General features: G+C 35.1%; 2 protein-coding genes across 2 annotated transcripts; both read left to right on the top strand.

Annotated features, from left to right (window-relative positions):
• The first annotated feature begins 238 nt into the window (after positions 1 to 238).
• Positions 239 to 2,244, top strand: LOC133301291 (cytochrome P450 71D9-like). The gene is made up of 2 exons (XM_061500918.1): positions 239 to 1,144; positions 1,624 to 2,244. Exons 1-2 carry the CDS (start codon positions 239 to 241, stop codon positions 2,242 to 2,244), a joined length of 1,527 nt encoding a protein of 508 aa, XP_061356902.1.
• A 13,816-nt stretch (positions 2,245 to 16,060) lies between these two features.
• LOC133301262 (cytochrome P450 71D9-like) lies at positions 16,061 to 18,227 on the top strand. Its single transcript, XM_061500883.1, has 2 exons — positions 16,061 to 16,966; positions 17,366 to 18,227. Exons 1-2 carry the CDS (start codon positions 16,061 to 16,063, stop codon positions 17,984 to 17,986), a joined length of 1,527 nt encoding a protein of 508 aa, XP_061356867.1. The 3' UTR covers positions 17,987 to 18,227.
• Positions 18,228 to 21,350: the final 3,123 nt, after the last annotated feature.

Here is a 21,350-nt window from a genome sequence, read left to right as displayed (position 1 = left end):
TTTAATATTTAAATTAAAAAACTCGTACTTTTTTTTTATCATAATTCTTATTTTTCTCATTATAAAATATAATAATTTTAATTAAAATATATAATTCTATATCCTTTAAAAGGATAAATATTAATCTATTTTTTTATTAAAAATATTTTCCTCTACCTATATTAATATGTGCTCATGCCTCCACATAACTTAAGTTCTGTAATTTGACTTTTGAGGCAATTTGTTTTCCTTCATAATTATGGAGTTATATCTCCAAAATATTCCCACACCTACAATCTTGTCCTTCTTTCTCTTCTTGTTCATGGTGTTTAGCATAGTTTGGAGATCAAAAACCAAGCCTTCAAACTCCAAGTTACCACCAGGACCCGCAAAATTGCCTCTTATAGGGAACATGCACCAGCTTGGTGCAATGCCTCATCAAGGCCTAGCAAAATTAGCAGAGAAATATGGACCTCTGATGCATATGAAACTTGGTGGACTTTCCACCATAGTGGTGTCTTCCCCTGAAATGGCCAAAGAAGTTATGAAGACACATGACATCATCTTTGCAAATAGGCCTCATCTTCTTGCTGCAGATGTTGTAACTTATGGTTCAAAGAGCATGAGCTTTTCCCCTTATGGAAGTTATTGGAGGCAGATGAGAAAGATTTGCACTTTGGAGCTACTAACTACAAAGCGTGTTGAATCATTTCGATCAATTAGGGAAGAGGAGGTATCAAAACTTATCAAAGATATAGGTTTGAGTGAAGGGTCATCTTTCAATCTCTGTAAGACTATCAGTTCATTAACCTGTACCTTAACATCACGATTAGCCTTGGGAGGAAAATCTCAAGACCAGGAAGCATTCATAGCTGCCACGAGTGAAGTTTCAAAAGCAATTGCTGGTTTCTCTTTAGCTGACCTGTATCCTTCTTTTCAAGTGCTTCAATTTTTTACAGGAATAAGGTCCAAAGCTGAGAAACTCCATAAAAAAATAGATAGGATTCTTGAGAAAATTGTCAGAGATCACAAAGACACAAGTTCAGAAACAAAACCAATCAATGAAAAAGGTGGTGAAGATCTAGTGGATGTTTTGGTAAAGCTTCAGAAGGAGAACAACCTTGACCATCCTCTGTCTGACAGCATTATCAAAGCAACTATGTTTGTAAGTACTTTGCTATTAGAAAACATATAATTTCCAAATTTAGTTCCAAGTAGATATAATCTAATATCAATTAACTGCATTTGACTTGGATGCTTTCAACTTTTTCTTGGTTAAAAGCTGCTAGCTGCATGCAGAGGAAAAGCAAGACTCCTAGTATACTCCAGATTTTAAATACAAATTACTGTTAATTTACCATCAAGAAAAAGCTGCACTTTCAACTCTCTTACATGTATATTTAAATGAAGAAATTTTTGTAGAAAGGTTTAAGTAAATTCTGTTTGGGAATATTTTTTCTCAATGTTACATGAGATGCAACACACACAAAAATAGGTGAAACTCACTTATTTTCTTTTTCTCTCTTCTTCTTAGTGGATTCCACCTACTTTTTGTATGTCGTACGACACAAACTGTCTCATGTAAAACAATATTCCCATTCTGTTTACCGTTGGCGATTCTGTTCATGATAACTTTTTTTTCAGGATATCTTCGGTGCTGGAAGCCGTACAACAGCGAGAACCTTACAGTGGGCAATGTCAGAACTTATCAAAAATCCAAGGATGATGGAAAGAGCACAAGCTGAAATAAGAAGGGTCTTCGATGGTAAAGGGCGTGTAGATGAAGCTAACCTCCATAAACTGAAATACTTAAAGTCAGTTATCAAAGAAACCTTGCGTCTACATATTCCTGCTCCATTTTTACTACCAAGGGAATGCACTGAGAGATGTGAAATTAAAGGGTTTGAGATACCAGCTAAGAGTAAGGTCATTGTTAATGCTTGGGCAATTGCGAGGGATCAAAATTACTGGATTGAAGCTGAGAAGTTTTGTCCAGAAAGGTTCCTTGATAGCTCAGTTGATTATAAAGGTTTAGATTATCAGTTTATACCATTTGGTGCTGGAAGGAGGATGTGTCCCGGGGTTACATTTGGCATTGCTAATGTTGAAATCATACTAGCAAATTTGCTTTTCCACTTTGATTGGAAGATGCCTAATGGAAATAAGCCTGAAGATTTAGACATGACTGAAATATTTAGCTTGTCTCTAAGTAGAAAACATGATCTGTATCTGATTCCTTATATGTATCACTCCTCTGCCAATTAATACCACTGTGAAGTGATTCTTGTTTATACTCCAGAAGAGTGGGTGTATTACTGTTAGCAGAGGGTGTGCTGTAATTGTTATTATACTTAAGGTTCTGCAGGTAAACTTGGATATTGAATAGGATATTACATATGGAGTTCTTTTCCTCACTTTTCTCTCGATCTTGTAATCCATCGCTGACATTAGGAATTATGTTGCTAACATGCTGTCATGACTTTTGGGTAACCTGAAGTCATGGTGCAGGCAGCATTGAAAATAAAGAAAGTTGTTATTTTTTATTTTACCTGTTTGATTCAAAAGTTACATTTTCTAGAATAGTCTGTCACACAGTGTTTGCTCCTGTAGCATTTTAACAAGCATGTAAAAGATAAGGTAGGATATCCATATTACTATTTTTTCTACTATCAATTCACTACTATTCTAATCACCATTAGATGAAATTTTTTACCGAGATATATGGTTATATGACATACCTTATTTCGGGAACTCGGCTCAGAAGCCCTTTTGCGGAAGTCAGTCAACAAGATCCGGGATCTCGGGTCTCGGCAAACTTACCTCGGCATGAACTTCATCAGGTTGGGCAGCGCAGCGGAAGAACAGAAAAAAAAAAAACAACGGGGAGAGAGAGAAAAAGTACACAAGCAGCTTTTAATGTAGGAAAACCTCCTTCTCCAATGAAGAAGTAAAAACTCACGGGACCTAATACAGATTAAACGTCCACTATGAAAATAATGGATACACAGAATCAAAATTCACCAATGTGGTGGTTAACACAACCTCTCCAACAATGGTGATAATCAAACTTCCCTAGAGATGTTTCACTCAAACTCTCTCTAGAGATCTCTCAAAATACAAAGATCAAAGCTTTGCTCACAAATCTCTCAAATATTTTTCCTCTAATTCTAACCTAGTCTCCACCCACAACTAATGAATATATAGAGGAGGTGAAATCTAGGGTTTAAGGCTTAAGGTTTTTAGAAAACCCCTCAATAGGCTTGCGCTTAGCATTGAAGGAGGAAGTCCAACCCCTTATGTACGAAGTTTGAAATTGAAAGAATAATAAGGAATAGATTGGTGGAAAAGCCTTTAGACTTTTAGTGTCATTACAAAAAAAAAAAAAAAACACATCGTATGATCAGGGTACCAAAGAGAATTTTTTTTGTGTGTGAATATAACGAAAAATAAATTTAAATTCTTATATCAAGGATGACAATAACAAAAAAAAAAAGGCAGGAAGTTATTCCAAACATGTGGAATATCTAAGAATGTGATAGACATATTAACTTTTGTTATTTCACGAAAGGAAGACATTTACCATGATAAATCCATGTCTCAAGGTCAAGATTTTACATTGGTGGGATATTTTGACGTTGGCTATATGTCTTATCCACATAATGCTGTAGAGACTAGATATATGTTCCTTTGTGGAGGTACTGTAATTTCATGGAAGTCTGTAAAATAAAATCTAGTTGTTAATTCCTCAAATCACTTTGAAATTATTGCATTGTACAATATTATTAAACTCGGCCTGGTTATTAACATAGTCGAGGAACTGGGTCACTAATTTAATTAGTTAATTATGGGTTCAATTGCATGACCCGGTAGGTATATATAAATTTATAATTTATATTAAAAATTATAAACATACATAAATATATGTTAAAAAAATGATACCAATTTCAAATATTTTAATATGAAAAATAATAAATTATACATCATTCTCCAACAAAAGATCAATCAAACATATATTTGTGATATTGGTGTTTCAGTTTCAATAAACGACATCTCTAACTATAAATCAAATCAAAATTTTGGGTATATTGCTTAATCCAGATAATAATGGTGTTGTAGGTACATAATCTATGTAAGTTAATAAGTTATAGATGTTTATCGAAAAAAAAATCCTACAGATCACTCAAATATTTCAAAAGAAAACAAACCATTCGTGAGTAAGAGTGAAAAAAAAGAAAGCCATCAGTTGATGAGAACAAGCTAGTTTTAGTTTTCTTTTTTTCTTTTCTTTTTATTTTTTTATTTTTTTTACTAACCGAGCCGAGTCACCGGTTGAACCGATCTAGTTACTAGTTTTTACGAAAATCGGCGAGTCACACCGATTTTATAATATGGCCGGTTCAATATAAAAATTGGACCAATTACATGACCGGTTCATGGGTCGATCCGGTTTTGATGCATTCAACACCATTTGTGAAGGAAGTTATGGAAAAAAACTAAATTACCTAAATTAATTCTTGTAGGCTTTATTACCTAAATTAATCCAAAAGTAATAACTTTAGTTTAAAAAAGGGGCGGTTGTACTTATCATTATTTTAGGCTTACTACTCTTACTGCATGTTTGGATATCATTGGATCAATTTAAAATTAATGGTTGAAAATGAGAAAAATTTAACTATTGTTGGTTTCAAATTGATCTAATAATAATCAAACAAATAGTAAGAATAATAAGTCTAAAATAGTGATAAATATAATATTTTTAATTAAAATTAATATTTAGTATTATAATTAATATTTAAAACAAGAATTCGAATCATTAAATTATCACTGTTAAAATGATTTTAGGTAAAGATCACTCGTTAGCAAGACTTGACGGCTCAACTTATCCCTTTTTATTTTTACTTTTCTTAAATTAACACAAAATCAATAATTAGAAGTAACCATTATAAATAAACTATAAGAAGATAAACAAACTATGATTAAACTAAATATACAAATGATAAAAATGTAAATTAATGAATTAAAATAATTTTTATTTATTTCTATATTTTTAATGTAATTATTGAAGCAATGACCAAACCTTCATGTAGACAGGCAAATATTAAAACCTTTTTGAAATAGTACAACCTACAATAGAACCATATCAAAATGAAGCAATAGACCATATCAAAATGAACCTTTTTAATGTAATTATTGAAGCAATGACCAAACCACATCATGTTATATAACAATAGAACCATATTTCTTTATCAAAATGATGTCAAGAAAAATCACATAATTTAAGATTTCATTCCCAAAACGACATCGTTTTGAGAATAAATGCAGATAACTTATATGCAGTAACTGCATAAATATTTTTCCCTTTTGATATTTGCACAAACAGAGTGTGAGAGAAATACAAATAAGGTCGAGCCTTGAAGCTATAAGATTGTTTATTGTCATCGGAAAGTCATCGTATTAGCCTTGGAAAACAATCTCTTTATAATAAAAATAAAGAACCCGGCCATTTGCCATATTTTTGCATCTTAAAGAATCTTATTCTAAAAGCTACCTTGTAATGTATGATAGTTTAAAGTTTATATAAACCTAATACTAGAATATTATATTTTTGATACGATACTTCAAGTGTCATATATTACAATAGGATCATAATAGGGTCATTTTTGCCACGTACCCAGAACTAAAGTCGAGTCCAAGAATAGGAAGTGATAGGTCTAGGACCAGTGGCAAAGTCAGGCTCCACCTTGAGTATGGGTCAAAAATTTATATGTATATTTATTTTTTTTAATTTTAGTTAGTTCATATTATAATATATTTAAATTATATTAAATATAAAGTACTTGAACAGACAGGACTAAAAATAGTGATAATTTTATTAAATATTTTTTAATTTTACTAAACATATTTTATTTTTTTTATACAAGTGAAAATTAAACACATAACCTAATACAATTTATCCAAATCTTTAATCAAAATTATTTTAAGTTTTAGATAAGGTCAAATTACAAATTATAGCCCGCGCCAGATTTTAATTTAAATCATACCAAATTATAATTAATTATATAATTATATATAATAAGTACAATTTGTTAAAATTTAGCCCGGACTGATGCCACACCTAAAATATACGTGGCTCTGCCACTGTCTACGACTTGCCAAGACACTAAGCGGGTCCTTTTTTTTTTTTAAAAAAAAGTGATAAAGATGGTATGGTAAATAAAGTTGACAACCAACCAAAATCATAACAATAAAGAAACAAGGAACAACCCCACTGGCAAGCAAGCTTTGTGGGTAACGTCAAAGTCAAAAAAAGGGACGAAATAGTGGTATAGTAATTCAATTGGTAGCAAGGGAGCTCAGTAAATGATATAATGAATCAATTCAACCCAAAATCTTAAGGTGTTAGGTGAGGGCCTTTTAATGATTTACATTATTCTCTAACACACCCTCTTACGTAAGAGCCCTTTATGCTCGATACGTGAATATTGTATTGACCCAAATTTTTTTTTTTTTATCTTATGCTTATTTAATTCCACAAATGAGGGTGGTGAGGATCGAATCGGTGACCTTTTAGTCAAGGAAGCTCTAATACTATGTAAAGAACCAATTCAACCCAAGCCTTAAGTGGTAGCAATGGAACTGAGTAAGTGGAAGGAAAAATATCTCAATTCGATCCCCACATGTCACTTTTGTGAGGGATTTAAATATCTTTATCTCTGGCTTGTCCCGCACTCTGGATTAGTCTCATAGTTAGCTCAAAGAATCGAAGCTTGTGGGAATACCGATAGGAGCCAATGTTACCAGACTCAAAAGGACCAGGCCCATCTTAACTTATGTTAGTTTGTTAGTTAAGTTAGAATACTATTAGTTGGTTATTCTTTCATAAGAGAGGAACTTGTTGTTGTATATAAAAACTTCTCTTGTATTTTTGTTAGTCAATTTTTCATATCAATGAATTCAGTTTTCTCATTCTCTGTTCGAGCTCTGCTTTCTCTCTTTGTTCTTGAATGCGAGATCTGAGTTCATATGATGGTATCAGATTTTTCCTTCTGACGATTTCTGATTCTTCGCAACTCTTTTTCTACCTTTTCCTTTCCTTCGTGATTCTTGCAATCCATGGCGAATCCGAACAATGTTCTTCCTATTTCTACACAAATCCATTTAATCATTTTTCCTTCATCCAAGCGAAAGTCCAAGCTTGGTCCTTGTTTCACCTCCTCTTTATGAGTGCAATTATCATTATCGGGCGAGGTCCATGACCATGACTCTCTTGAGCAAGATTAAACTAGGTTTTGTTGATGGCACCATTGCACAACCACTGGAAAATGATTCTACTTTCCCAACGTGGCAGCATTGTAACATGATCGTTTTATCTTGGATTCATCAATTAACTAACAGTTCCATTGCTAAATCCATCTTATGGATGAATCGAGCCAGTGATGCTTGGGCTGACTTTCGAGGAAGGTTTTCTCATTCTGACATTTTTTGAATTTATAATCTACAAGAAGAAATGTACATGATAACAGGGTGATAGATTTGTTACTGATATTATACTCGAATGAAAATAATGTGGGATGAACTTGAAAATTTAAAGCCTCTACTTGTTTGTAGTTGTGTTAACTAATGTTTTTGTGGTGGATATGCCTTGGTGAGATCTTATAGAGACCGTGATCAGGTGGTTAGGTTTCTCAAAGGTCTTAATGAGCAATATGTTCATGTAAGATCTCAAGTGATGCTGATGGATCCATTTCCAACTTTAATGAGATTCTTTTCCTTGATAGTACAACAAGAAAGGCAAATGCAAAGTGAGTCTTTGATTGATCAAAGTGTTGAAGCCAAACTTTCAATAATTTCTCTAATAGTTAGCAGAGAATTTCTTCTAGAAGAGGAAGGGGTCGTGGTACTCCTACATTTATGAACAAGGGATGTTAGTGATTGGTTTGTGTATGAGTGGAGTGATCCTGAAGGGGTTTGGGTTAAGCGGTGTCGGGGAGATCGCAGTTCTTGTAAAATTTCTCTTGTAAAACGTTTTCTTCAAGCACTGGTTAAAAGATTGATGATAGTGGAACGATCGATGGCAGTCTGGATGTAGCTCTCAAGTGGTAGAGAGTGAACCAAAATAAATCCCGGTGTTATTTTCTCTCTTCCCTAATCTTTTATTTTCACATGCATATTACTCTATGATTCATTGTTCTTGATGTTTTGAATCTGTTTTAAGGTTAGGGACTATTTGTTAATTAATTAAATCTACTCTTGCATGCTTTCTTGAAAAAAGAGTTTTTTATTTTATTTTCTTTGATTTTTACGAAAAAGTTTTAAAACACAATTCACCTTCCTCTTGTGTTATTATTCAGCAATTCTTTCTTTGTAGTATACGTGACCTTGCCAACTGGAATTTCTTGTTCTGATCCTTCCTTAGTTTGTAGATGTAACGCCCGACCGGTTCAAGAATCAATGACTATCCCCACATACTAACACGAGACTGTTCAGTTGCTTTTTCCTCACTCGCACAGTTCCTGAGAAAACTTCCCAGGAGGTCACCCATCCCAGAATTGCCCAAAGTCAAGCACACTTAACTATGGAGTTCTTCCGTTCTGGGCTATCGAAAAGTAGATGTATCTTGTTAGTATAGGCAGTGTTTTAAAATCCCACCCCACCCCCCGGGTTGACCCGGGTCAACCCTGACCCCTGCCCTATGAGGGTTGGGGTCACAAGTTGAACCCTATATGCACATCGACCCCTCCGACCCCCAAAACCCGGCCGAATTTTAGTGACTCTCGGGTCAGAGGGGTCAAATGGGGCCACTGCATGTTTTTTTTTTTAAAAAAAAAAATTCCCTGAAACAATGTCGTTTTATTAAAAAAAATAAAATAAAAATACTTACAAACGGAAATCTAATCGTTCTCTTCTCTCCCAATGACCTAGACGTCTTCAATCTTCACCTCGCTGCCGTGAATCTTCTAGAAAAGGTAAGAATTTTTTCCCATTCAAATGAAATCCTTACAGTTGTTGATGGAAAACAAAAACTCATTCTCACTTCCCTTAAATTTTCCTTTGTCAGATACCTTATCAAAAGAGGCAGAACCGGGTCACCGTAGTGACCCCATTAGAATATGAGTTTTGTACCTTGGTATCTTGATACTTTAATTAGGTTGTGTAATATTGACTTGTGGTTGTAATTGGTGAATTATGTCAAGTATATTTTGAATCTTTGATGATTGGTGGTTTGTTTCTTAATATTTTCATATAGGATATATATATATATATATATACATTTAATATATAAAATCGGGTCAGCGTAGTGACCCCGTGACCCCCCGGTTGAACCCGTGACCCCATGACCCCTGACCTCGGCCAGGTCGATGGCCGGACCGGATTTTTAAACACTGAGTATATGTAGTACCAATTAATTCTTATAAGCTATCCCAAACTGTGCAGTCTCATACCTGCACAGCTTTTGGAATCCCTCTCTTTCGGGTGTCGATTCGATTCATACATGTAACCCCTCGTCGGAAGCCTGTCAGGAGCTGCTCCTTGTCCATGCCCTTTCGCACCGGCGATCACTCCCTGCATTCGTCAGCGCCCGGGATGTTACAGTAGACTTCACAAGTCCCCCTATGGGCTCAAACAAGTGAGTCGACAGTGGTACTCCAAGCTCTCAACATCCCTTTTATCTCTTGGATATTGTCAATCTCAGGCTGATTTTTCTCTCTTCACAAGACAACATGGAAACTCTTTCACTGCCCTTCTTGTCTACGTCGATGACATTGTTCTGGCTGGTGATAGCACGGAAGAAATTCAAAGAGTAAAGTCATTCCTAAATGAAAAATTTAAGATCAAAGATTTGGGGAAGCTCTGATATTTTCTGGGCCTTGAAATATCCATATCTTCTTCTGGTATTGCTCTAAATCAGCGTAAATACACCTTGGAGCCCTTATCAGACGCTTGTCTATTGGCTTGTAAACTTGCTACTACACTAATGGGTAACTCACTTAAATTTCGTCGTGATTTGGGCCAGCCTCTGACTGATGCTTCCTCCTATTGTATGCTCATTGGACTTTAAATATGCGAGAACAGAGTAAACATGCAAGATCTGGGTAATTGGAAAGGAAAAGACCTCAGTTCGATCCCTACATGTCACTTTTGGGAAGAATTTAAATATTTTCATCCCTGACCTGCCCCGCACTCTGGATGTCTCATAGTTGGGTCAAAAAGTCAAAGTTTGTGAGAATACTAAAAGAAATCAACTCGTTTCAAAGAGATAATTAGAATTAAATTAATTAAAAAAAATTAAGAAAAAGGGAAATATGACGTTCAATTACCATGAAAATAGGAGAAAATAGTTGCAGTTATTTGTTGAAACTGGACAACAAAAAATGTACGATAATGATGATGGTAATCATAATTAGAAGAAGAAAAAAAGTAGCAAAAAATTCATAGAATGAACTATTGTATTTAATTGAAGCCTTGACTTTTTTTTCTTGCATTTCTGCCCTATTCAGGATGATTTCAGAAGAAGCTTTACTCGAACACCTTCATGAGAGACAAGCTTGGCTTTGTTTGATTAGTGTTTTTAAAAACAATTTTTTAATTTTTAGAAAAAAAAAAAACAAAAAAATTTGTTTGATAAGACCTGTTTTGAAAAAAATATTTTAAAAACTATAACTGTTTTTTTGTTTTTAGAATCAAATTTAGAGAATATGTCTGAATTGTTTTTGTTTTCTGTTTTGGTTTTTAATTTTCAAAACAAAAAAAATACAGAAAACAACTGTTGTTATAACTATTCTACAAAACAGTTTTAAGAAAAAAAAATCAAAACACAATCAAACAGACCCAAAGTTTTTTCTTTCACAATGTTTTTTGGTTTTTTTTCTCTCTTGTGTGAGTTTTTCTCTCTTTAACCGCCACTACAGTGCCATGACTTTATTTTGTGGTTACAAAATCATTTTTATTTTTTATTTTTGCAAAGGACCCACTTGGTGTCTTTACATGTTCCGGATTTGTCACATCTGCTAATGTGTTCAGACATTCAGAATACACTTTTTATGTTAGTGGATACCGATTACAAATTTACAACTCAGATTGAATACACAACTCATATTTTGTACTCTTTGACATAGATCCAAATGATTCTGCTCTTGTTTTATTTGACTTCTTGCCCTTTGAATCACAACCTCCACAACCAAGCAACTTTGTCGGTTTGTCTTGTCAAGGGTAGATGAAATTGAGGTTTTAACTAAAGATAAAAGAGGAGAGGGGGGGGGGGGGGGGGGGGGGGGGGGGGGGGGGGGGGGGGGGGGGGGGGGGGGGGTTAGAAATCATAAATTATAAAATTAATTTTTTTTTTTATAAAAACATAAAACACTTGAAATGTTAATAAAACCGTTTTGATTGGAAAAAATCATAAAAATATAAAAGTGCGGTTTTAAAACTAATTTTTAACTATCATAGTTGTGTCAACAAGAATAAGATATACCCATCAACAAAATCAGCATATTTGATAATAGTTGAATTCTTTAAGTATGTTGACATAAATTCAATTCCTTTCCTGATTATATATATAAAAAAGATTTCATTGTGAAAGATTTATTCACTTAATATAATTTTTCATATCGAAAGAATTAATTTTCACCTATAAAGATACATTAAAAAAATATAAGAAAAGACCTTAAATTTTGTGCTCTCACCAAACCAACACTGGAATCAACTATTCCTCATGCCTTTAGCCGCCGTTCTGGGCGTAGCTTGTAGCAGTAGCCAGTCGGTTTGCAATCACGCAGGTAAAGTAAGAAGTTCTTTTATTTGAAAAGAAAAAAATGGGTGAACACATAAAAAAATGAGAAAATATAATCTTATGTTGTAGAAGAGTATTTTTATCTCCTACAAATACATCGATTTTTGTGTTATTTTTTTTATCTTTTTTCTTTTTCTATAAGTGGATGGGTCCCACATATGATTGTCTCTATAGCATGAGAGAACTTTCTCTTATTACATAAGATTAATAAAACCCTAAAGCAATATACCGCTTTTACATTTTCACATTTAAACGCTGCGTTTTTAAACGCTTTTACATCATAACGAAATCATTTTAAAAATTCGTTTTTAATTACCATGCTCCACAACTCAACAACTTTGTCTCGTCGATAAGAATAAAATATGGATTTGTTCTGTCTTGGAGATAGAGATATCCAGTCCAATGGACTGGTAAGTTGATCTTGGATCTAGTGCCCTCACCAAGGTATCTATGAAGGAGATACCCTTGAGTGAAGCAGATCACTGTGCACAAAGAGTAACGGCTTTGCTAATGGGGGGTGTGTGCGCACAGTGACAGCATAAGAGTAAGGAAGAGAGCGTAACGTACTTTTAGGTTTTATCCCTTATTTATAGGATTTACCTGTGAGTAGTAGAATATGGACCTTTAGTGCCTCTGATAAGGGCCCAAGCCCATCTATCATGTTGTCATATTATGATTGGTATCCTTGATGGATACCTTTACTTAGTTATACTTAATTTAAATCTTAGATTGTCCCTTGTTGGGCCTATCAATCAATGGGCCCCTTATACAGGTCCATAACAGTTGTCCCTCAGCTAGGCTACCTGGGTGTCCGGGTTGTCGGGATGAACTCCTTTGTGTTTTGGTTCAGATTTTTTGCTGAGAACGGTTCAGTTTGTGAACTCTTTGCATATATGCTCCTTGCATCTTAGAATTTTTTCAATCGGGGTCCTTGTTGCCCTTTATCTCGGCGGATTTAACGCGAAACCGAGAAGATGTCACACGTATTCCCTACACCGAGTTAGGAATGAGCTTGAGTTGTTGTGATCCAACTGGCGAGTTTCCCCCAAGCATCATTCCTTACGCACATGTCTTCACATGTGTTCTGAGCTTTAACCTTCTTGCTGTCGTATCTTCCCAAGTGCGAACTCGAACTTTGGATGTTTTTTGCTTGTCACAAAATTCAGAAGAAACTTTTCTCCAAATTCTTCGAAAGACCAAATGGAGTTGGCAGGTATGTCTGAGAACCATGCCTGCGCAACCCCACTTAAAGTTATGACAAATATTCGAGATATGAGGGGTTCATCAATTCCTCGGATCTACATGTCTGTGTCGAATGCATCTATATGGACCTACGGATCCTGGCTTCCATCATATTTCAGCAAGCGTGCCGAATCAAAATCCTCTGAGAAAGGAGCACTCAGTATCTCACAAGTGAAGGGGTTGTTATTGTACTGTCCCCTACTGTATTTCCTCTTGTAACCACCGGGTTCCACGCGTCCTTTGGCGGTTTAGGCATCTTGGCTAAGATGTGATCCCTCCCCCTGCACATTTGCTCCTGTTGAAACATTCTGGATGAGGGGTTGCGTGTTCATGTTCCGGTTACTCATTCCCTAGGCTTCAAGATTTAGGCCTCCAACGGTTCCCACATTTGATGTTCCTCGGTTCTCAGTGATCGCAACTCGAACCTACCTATTCGGGTTGTGATTCTCATCTCGGCCATTTGCATCTCGGCCTTGGATCCTCTATGATCAAAGCCCTCTCATTGCCAACAATCGTTGTTCCAACTCATGCATTCTCCTCGCATCGTCCTTCTGAATTCTCCTGAAATCTTCCTGTCGTTGAAGATTGTTACGATTCTCCATATCTTCCACCCTTCGCCATATTGCGACAAAGGTACTTTGAGCCAGGCAAGAATCAGGATCTGCAGCCTGTGCTCTGCGAACAACAAGGTCTGCAGGATGCTGAGGAGGAAGAGGGTTATTCAACGCCAAATCTGCAACTCGATTACGTGGGGCTGGGGTAGAGGCTATATCTGACACATCCTCACTGACATGGACTGCATCATAGTCCACCTCATTTTCTGGTTGACGATGAGGCTGATTGGCCTCTTCCAGAATAGGACCCCGCGACTGATTGGCCTCGTTTGGAGGTTGTGGCTGTTGGATATTGCTCCCTGTACGGACTGCCATCTTCGATCAAGATTGTGGGAATATCAAAGTTGTCGACTCCCCACAGACGGCGCCAATGTTCTGTCTTGGAGACAGAGATGTCCAGTCTAATGGACTGGTAAGTTGATCTTGAATCTAGTGCCCTCACCAAGGTATCTATGAAGGAGATACCCTTGAGTCAAGCAAATCACTATGCACAAAGAGTAACGGCTTTGCCAATGGGGGTGTGTGTGCGCACAGTGACAACATAACAGTAAGGGAGAGAGCGTACCTTATTTATAGGATTTACCTATGGGTAGTAGAATATGGACCTTTAGTGCATCTGATAAGGGCCCAAGCCCATCTGTCATGTTATCGTATTAGGATTAGTATCCTTGATGGATACCTTTCCTTAGTTATGCTTGATTTAAATATTAGATTGTCCATTGTTGGGCCTATCAATCAATGAGCCCTTTATACGGGTCCATAACAGTATTCGATGTTTTTATCTTTTTAAAGAATATAAAACTATATTATTTTAAATGAAAAAAATCACAAATAATAAAAATCATAAAAGAAAAAAGTAAGTTTTTTTTAATTTAAATTCTAAATAAAAGATTAATTTATATTTTTCTCTTCCTTAAAATAACATAACTCTATATCATTTAAAAGAATAAATATTTTTTTCCATAAAATATACCGCCTTAAATTTTGTGCTCTTATCAACACCGGTATGGCAGTATCAGGTAGCCTTTTTTTTCCTTTTTTTTTAAAGCCCTTTTTAACCTTAAAAGTAACTTATTCTTACATACGATGAAAATTACAAAGTTAAGAATCGAGATGAGGCAAAAATTCAATTTTCTATTTCAAAATAGAAAATAAACTCTAAATTCAAACCATACCAAATTATAAAATTAAATTCTTTGTAATTAAAAAATAAATAGATAATCTAGTTAACAGACTAATTAATAAGCAATGAGATTTGACTAGTTTAACTGAAAAATTAAACGCTCTATACTCAAAATACATTAACTTCAAAGGATCAACAATCGTCCAATAAAGCATTTAAAAAAAAAAATACTCATGCGGGGGTTAACAATTGTCTTAATCATGAAAGCGTTTTTTTAAATAATAATAAAAATTGATTGTAAAGATATAAGAAACAGTGATAAGAATAGGAAATTGAACACCACGTTTATGCATAATTCTTCGGTATTTTTGGGAAACTAAATTTTTTTAAATTTTAAATTTTTAAATTCTCGAATAATTTTTTTTTTTCCTCTGTGAAACGTCCCCTTAAACACTTGTTGACTTTGGTGCCGTATTGGACCACAAAATTTTATTCTTTAAATATGATACTTTTTTATCTATTTACGGGAACTCTAATCGTGCAGTTGACAATTTAAGCATGCCAACAATTGACATTTCATCTAAAAATTTCCTTAAATATTTAAGGTATGGAATTTTTAAAAGTTCGAATTGAGAAGGCAATGAATCGAAGGATTATAATTATCAAATATGGGGTTTGATTTTCTCATGTTAAATGCAAATTCAATTCTCATGTTGTAGAGATAAAAAGCATGTGGGACCCATGTGTTAGAAAAAATTATATGTAGGACTCATGTCAGCACGAAAATCGAAGGGTGTGTAGGAAAATTTGAATTCTCATGTTAAATGAGAATTATAAAACCCATCAAATATATATATATATAAGATATAAGATATTGTTACTATCAATTAGTATTATTATCAATGTTATTTTCAGTTTATTTTATCGATAAATTGATTATATTGATCCAACAGTTCTGATTTAACTTTCTAAAAATATTCTTTCTTCTCCCTATATTTAATATTTAATATTTATTTTCACTTTTGTATGGTTATGATTTCCTATATTTAAATATTTTTTATTAAATATGAGAAATCATAATTATATAAAGGTGAAAATAAATATAACTGGTAGATCAACATATTCGATATAACGGTGAAATAAACTGATAGTGACATTGACCGTAATATTAATTGGTAATAACAATATCTCATCTACATATATTAATGATTTCTTATAATAATAAAAAATAAGTTCCTAGATATTTTCCTCTTTTAGTATTTATTTGTGGCCATCCCTAACTTCTGAGGCAGTTTGTTTTCTTTCATAATTATGGAGCTACATCTCCAGAATATTCCCTCACCTGCGATGTTGTCCTTCTTTCTCTTCCTGTTCATGGTGTTTAGCATAGTTTGGAGATCAAAAACCAAGTCTTCAAACTCCAAGTTACCACCAGGGCCCCCAAAACTGCCACTTATTGGGAACATGCACAAGCTTGGTAAAATGCCTCATCAAGGCCTAACAAAATTAGCAAAGAAATATGGGCCTCTGATGCATATGAAACTTGGTGGTCTTTCCACCATAGTGGTGTCTTCCCCTGAAATGGCCAAAGAAGTTATGAAGACACATGATATCATCTTTGCAAATAGGCCTCATGTTCTTGCAGCAGATGTTATCTCTTATGGTTCAAAGGGTATGAGCTTTTCCCCTTACGGAAGTTACTGGAGGCAGATGAGAAAGATTTGCACGTTTGAGCTACTAACACCAAAGCGTGTTGAATCATTTCAATCAATCAGGGAAGAGGAGGCATCAAATCTTATCAAACAGATATGTTTGAGTGAAGGGTCATCTATCAATCTTAGTAAGACGATTAGTTCCTTCTCCTATGGCTTAACATCACGAGTAGCCTTTGGAGGAAAATCCGAAGACCAAGAAGCATTCATAACTGTTATGAAGGATGTCTTAAAATTAGTTGCTGGTTTCTCTATAGCTGACTTGTATCCTTCAATTGAAGTGCTTCAAGTTTTGACAGGAATAAGGTCCAAAGCTGAGAAACTCCATCAAGAAATAGATAGAATCCTTGAGAAAATTGTCAGAGATCACAGACACACGAGTTCAGAAACAAAGGAAAACAATGAAAAAGTAGGTGAAGATCTAGTTGATGTCATGCTGAAGCTTCAGAAGCAGAACAACCTTGATCATCCTCTATCCGACAGCGTTATCAAAGCAACACTTTTGGTATGTATTTTGCTAATAGAAAATCACATAATTTCCAAAAGTAGTTCCAAGTTGATATCGCCAAAGATCAATTAAATGCAGTTGACTTTAAATGCTTACAATTTTTTCTTTGTTAAAGACTGCTAGCTGCAGGCAGAGGAAAAACAAGATTCATAGTATACTGAGATTTTAAATACCAAATGCGGCTCTTTCAACTCTCTGTCACATGTATATTTAAATGAAGAAATTTTTAAGTAAATTCTGTTTATAATTCTTGAATTTGAAAAAAAAAAGAAAAATTCCATGGAAATTTTTTAATAGGACAACAAATCGTTTGTTAAGTTAGAGGTTTCATTAGATGCTAGTGCAAGTGCTGCAAAAAATTGTTGGCAATTCTATTCATGTTAGCACTTATTTCAGGATATCTTCAGTGCTGGAAGCGGTACTTCAGCAAAAACCATAGAGTGGGCAATGTCAGAACTTGTCAAAAATCCAAGGGTGATGGAAAGAGCACAAGTTGAAATAAGAAGGGTCTTTGATGGTAAAGGGCATGTAGATGAAGCTAACATTCATGAACTGAAATACTTAAAGTCAGTTATCAAAGAAACCTTGCGTCTACATCCTCCTGTTCCATTATTACTACCAAGGGAATGCAGTGAGAGATGTGAAATTAATGGTTATGAGATACCAGCTAAAAGTAAGGTTATTGTTAATGCTTGGGCAATTGGGAGGGATCCAAACTACTGGATTGAAGCTGAGAAGTTTTATCCAGAAAGGTTCCTTGATAGCTCAGTTGATTACAAAGGTGTAGATTTTCAGTTTATCCCATTTGGTGTTGGAAGGAGGATGTGTCCTGGCATTACATTTGGCATTGTTAATGTTGAAATCAAACTAGCAAATTTGCTTTTCCATTTTGATTGGAAGATGCCCAATGGGAATAAGCCTGAAGAACTTGACATGACTGAATCATTTGGCTTGTCTGTAAGAAGAAAACATGATTTGTACTTGATTCCTTGTATGTATCACTCATCTACTAATTAATACCACTGTGAAGGAATTCTTGTTATGTTCTCAGTTATTGGGTATGGCTCATATTTCACGTTCGGACGACAGCCCTTGTTTGCAGGATACAAAGAAAACTAATGTTTGTGTCCCTGCTCTTCTAGTTAGTTATCAGTATGATGTTGAATGAGCAATTTTCTGTGTTTATTGATAGTTTGAATTGAAAGAGGACTGAGTTTTGTTTTTGATTTATCAATTTTCGCCTTCAATCTTTGTTGCCCATCCCTTGTGTAGTGGAATGTGTACCATGTAGATGTCTTCTATTTAGGTTGAAAGGTAATTTGCAATTCACTTATGCACCAAGAGTTCATTATCCTATTAGATTCTACACATTAGGAATTTGAATTGAGTTAAACATTGCCTATTCTGATAAAAGATCTTCTCCGAAATGAAATTTTAGCAGGGGAATGAACATATATTCTGTGCTAAGGTATGACATTCCCGCTACCTGTTTGAACTACCATATGTGATTTACATCCCTACTGTAGTTAACAGCTTGATCTTTACTTGAAAGATCAGGTAATGAGTCAAATTTGTAAATGCTAAAAGAGAATGAGCTCAGGTTGAGATTGAAGCGAGAAAGGAGATGAAACTTGTCATGGACCTGACAAAGACTCACATTCTAGAAAGTTCAAATAGGGCTAACAGGCTAAGAGGGAATTAAAAAAATATTCGTTAATTATATTAATCCTACTACGGCAGCAATGGATCAACAATTGAATCCCCAATACTCCTAAGAGGCCCAGAAGTCCACTCCTGCCAGGTAACCCATCTATAAATAAGGGGTTAAACCAATAAGGTACACAGGCTAAAAACCATCTCTCTTAGCTTATCACTGTACACACACCCCACTCCTTGACTATGTCGTTTCTTTTATTGTGCACAGTGATCCGCTGATCTCTAGAGTACCTCCCCCATAGGTACCTGAGAGAGGGCAAACAGATCCAATATTAAATTATCAATCTCTGATTGGACATTCACGATCTATCAGATCGTAACTTTGGCGCCAACTGTGGGGAACAATAAAATTCGATTCCTACCCAATAGTGGTGAAAGCGCAGCAGTCGCTGCCATATCCAAATCCTAATACGTTGAGCGCAAAGTACAAAAATAAAACTCATCAACCGTTCAAGCCCGATTAGAGTTCACAATTGCTTCAACAAGCATGACGAAGCCGAGATCAAAATTGTGACCACTACCGTTGTCAGGATCATGGCCGAGATCAAAACCGAGAACGTGGTCGGGATCAGGACTACAACAAAAATATAAATTTTGATGTTATTGGATCCTGAAAGCACAAAATGCACAACAATGCGAAAAGTTTATCACTCCAGCCCCGCGCGGCTGTGGTTTCAATGAGAAGCTTTTGCTCTCAGAATCTGATCAGACCCAACAAAAAGCTAAGCATCCTTGATCTTAGCATATTATTCAAAATATTTGATATTATCCTACTTTTCAATTATATAAATATTGCACAATTGATTAAATTGAATGCTTTTGGAGTAATCTAAGGACAAATCAAAGATTTGTCTTGATTGGCATAATGTATGTAATGCAGTCTTTGATTAAGAATGCTTTGGGAGTAATCTATGGACAAATCAAAGATTTGTCTTGATTGGCATAATGTATTTAATACAACCTTTGATTAATATATATATATGTATATGTATATGCACGTGGCATTTAATAACATTGGTTAACAATATATATATATGATTATTGCTGCATCTCAAATTGAAAGACATTGTTTAAATATTGTTTAATATATGTTGTTGAACCATTGCTTGCTGTAACACCCCGTATATATCCGGTAATGTTATCATACTATCGTATTAAGCTCGCTTAATTAAAAATTGAGGAATATCTTTTTCTTTCAATTATGATGTCATTATCATTACCAACTTACTTATTAATCAATTAATAAAACATCGCCTGTATGCAATTGCAATAAAACAGCTAACAGAAATACCTCATTAATTAAAACAACATAATGTATGTCTCTAGTCACGGAACTACAACACGTAGACCGGACCAACTATCATTAATAATAATGCGGAAAACATAAACAACATCCAGTCCAGTCATGCTAGCAAATAAGCAGTAATATCATAATCAGCTAAGCTCTGGCCTCTTGCCGCCAGAGGCATCAGTCACCATACTACCTGAACCTGAAATAAGCATTCCCCAAACGTGGGGTGAGATCTCTAAACAAGAAATCTCAGTAAGACAAGGGGTCCTCAAGGATCTTCCACCCCAAGCTTACTTACATGTGCAATATAAGTTCAAAAGAAGTTTATCATCATCAGTTCTAAATCAGTGCAATGCAGCAGATAATCATGTCATGTGTGTCAATACTATTCTCCTGATCAGAGAAATGCAGGAATACATCTATTACCCACACAATATGCAAGACGCTACTTGCACCCACCCACGGACTCACCATCTTGTATGACGCCACATACTCAAGCTTACCGACTAAATGGAAACAACACATACATATTATAAGCCATTGCACATATTAGCTCAAAAGCATTTCAAAATATCCAAAGCATGTAACACAACATGCATATAACCATACCCCCATGGGACATGGTGGAACCACAACATGGTTAAACCGAGGACACGAAAGCTTACCTTGCAAGCTAACACCCAAAGCCAAGAGTCCACAGCTCAAAGTCCAAACACAACAGATTCACAATCTATTATGGACCAATAATACATCAACAATCATACTCTACAAGTATACAACATAAAGACAACGCCTTTTCATTACGTTTTACGTCTTAAGGCTTCACAACAGCCATAAGCCCTTAATCATATGATTCTGACTTACATTAATTACTTACAGAAGTTCAACTTCCTCAAACTAGGGACCACAAACCCATAGATCAGTTCTGGATGAACAGTACACTATTGTTCCTCGCAAACCCAGAATATCCGGATATCTCACAGGAAATATCCAGATATCCAATATCCGGATATCACTCTGGAAATATCCATATATCCATATCCGGATATCCAGAACCCCATATCTGGATATAAATATCCGGATATCCATATCTGGATATAAATATCCGGATATCCATATCCGGATATAAATATCTGAATATCCATATCCGGATATCAATATCCCGATATTCCACAGGCAAATATCTGGATATTTCATGACAGAATGCAGTTTCTGCATTTCGCGAAGATATCCTTCCAAGGTTCCATTTTTAACACTTCCAGAAGCTAAAACATGCATCTTAAGGTTCATTGAGGTTCATATGACAGTTGGTTAGTTGTTTAATTCATTAAACATGCCAAGACTTCATCTTTAAGCAACAAAACTCAAGACCAA

Source organism: Gastrolobium bilobum, unplaced genomic scaffold (genome assembly GCF_033153095.1).
Source record: "Gastrolobium bilobum isolate Gb01-03AN ecotype WA unplaced genomic scaffold, APGP_CSIRO_Gbil_v1 utg11279, whole genome shotgun sequence".
Lineage (NCBI taxonomy): Eukaryota > Viridiplantae > Streptophyta > Magnoliopsida > Fabales > Fabaceae > Gastrolobium > Gastrolobium bilobum.
This window is presented reverse-complemented; position numbering and strand designations above follow the sequence as displayed.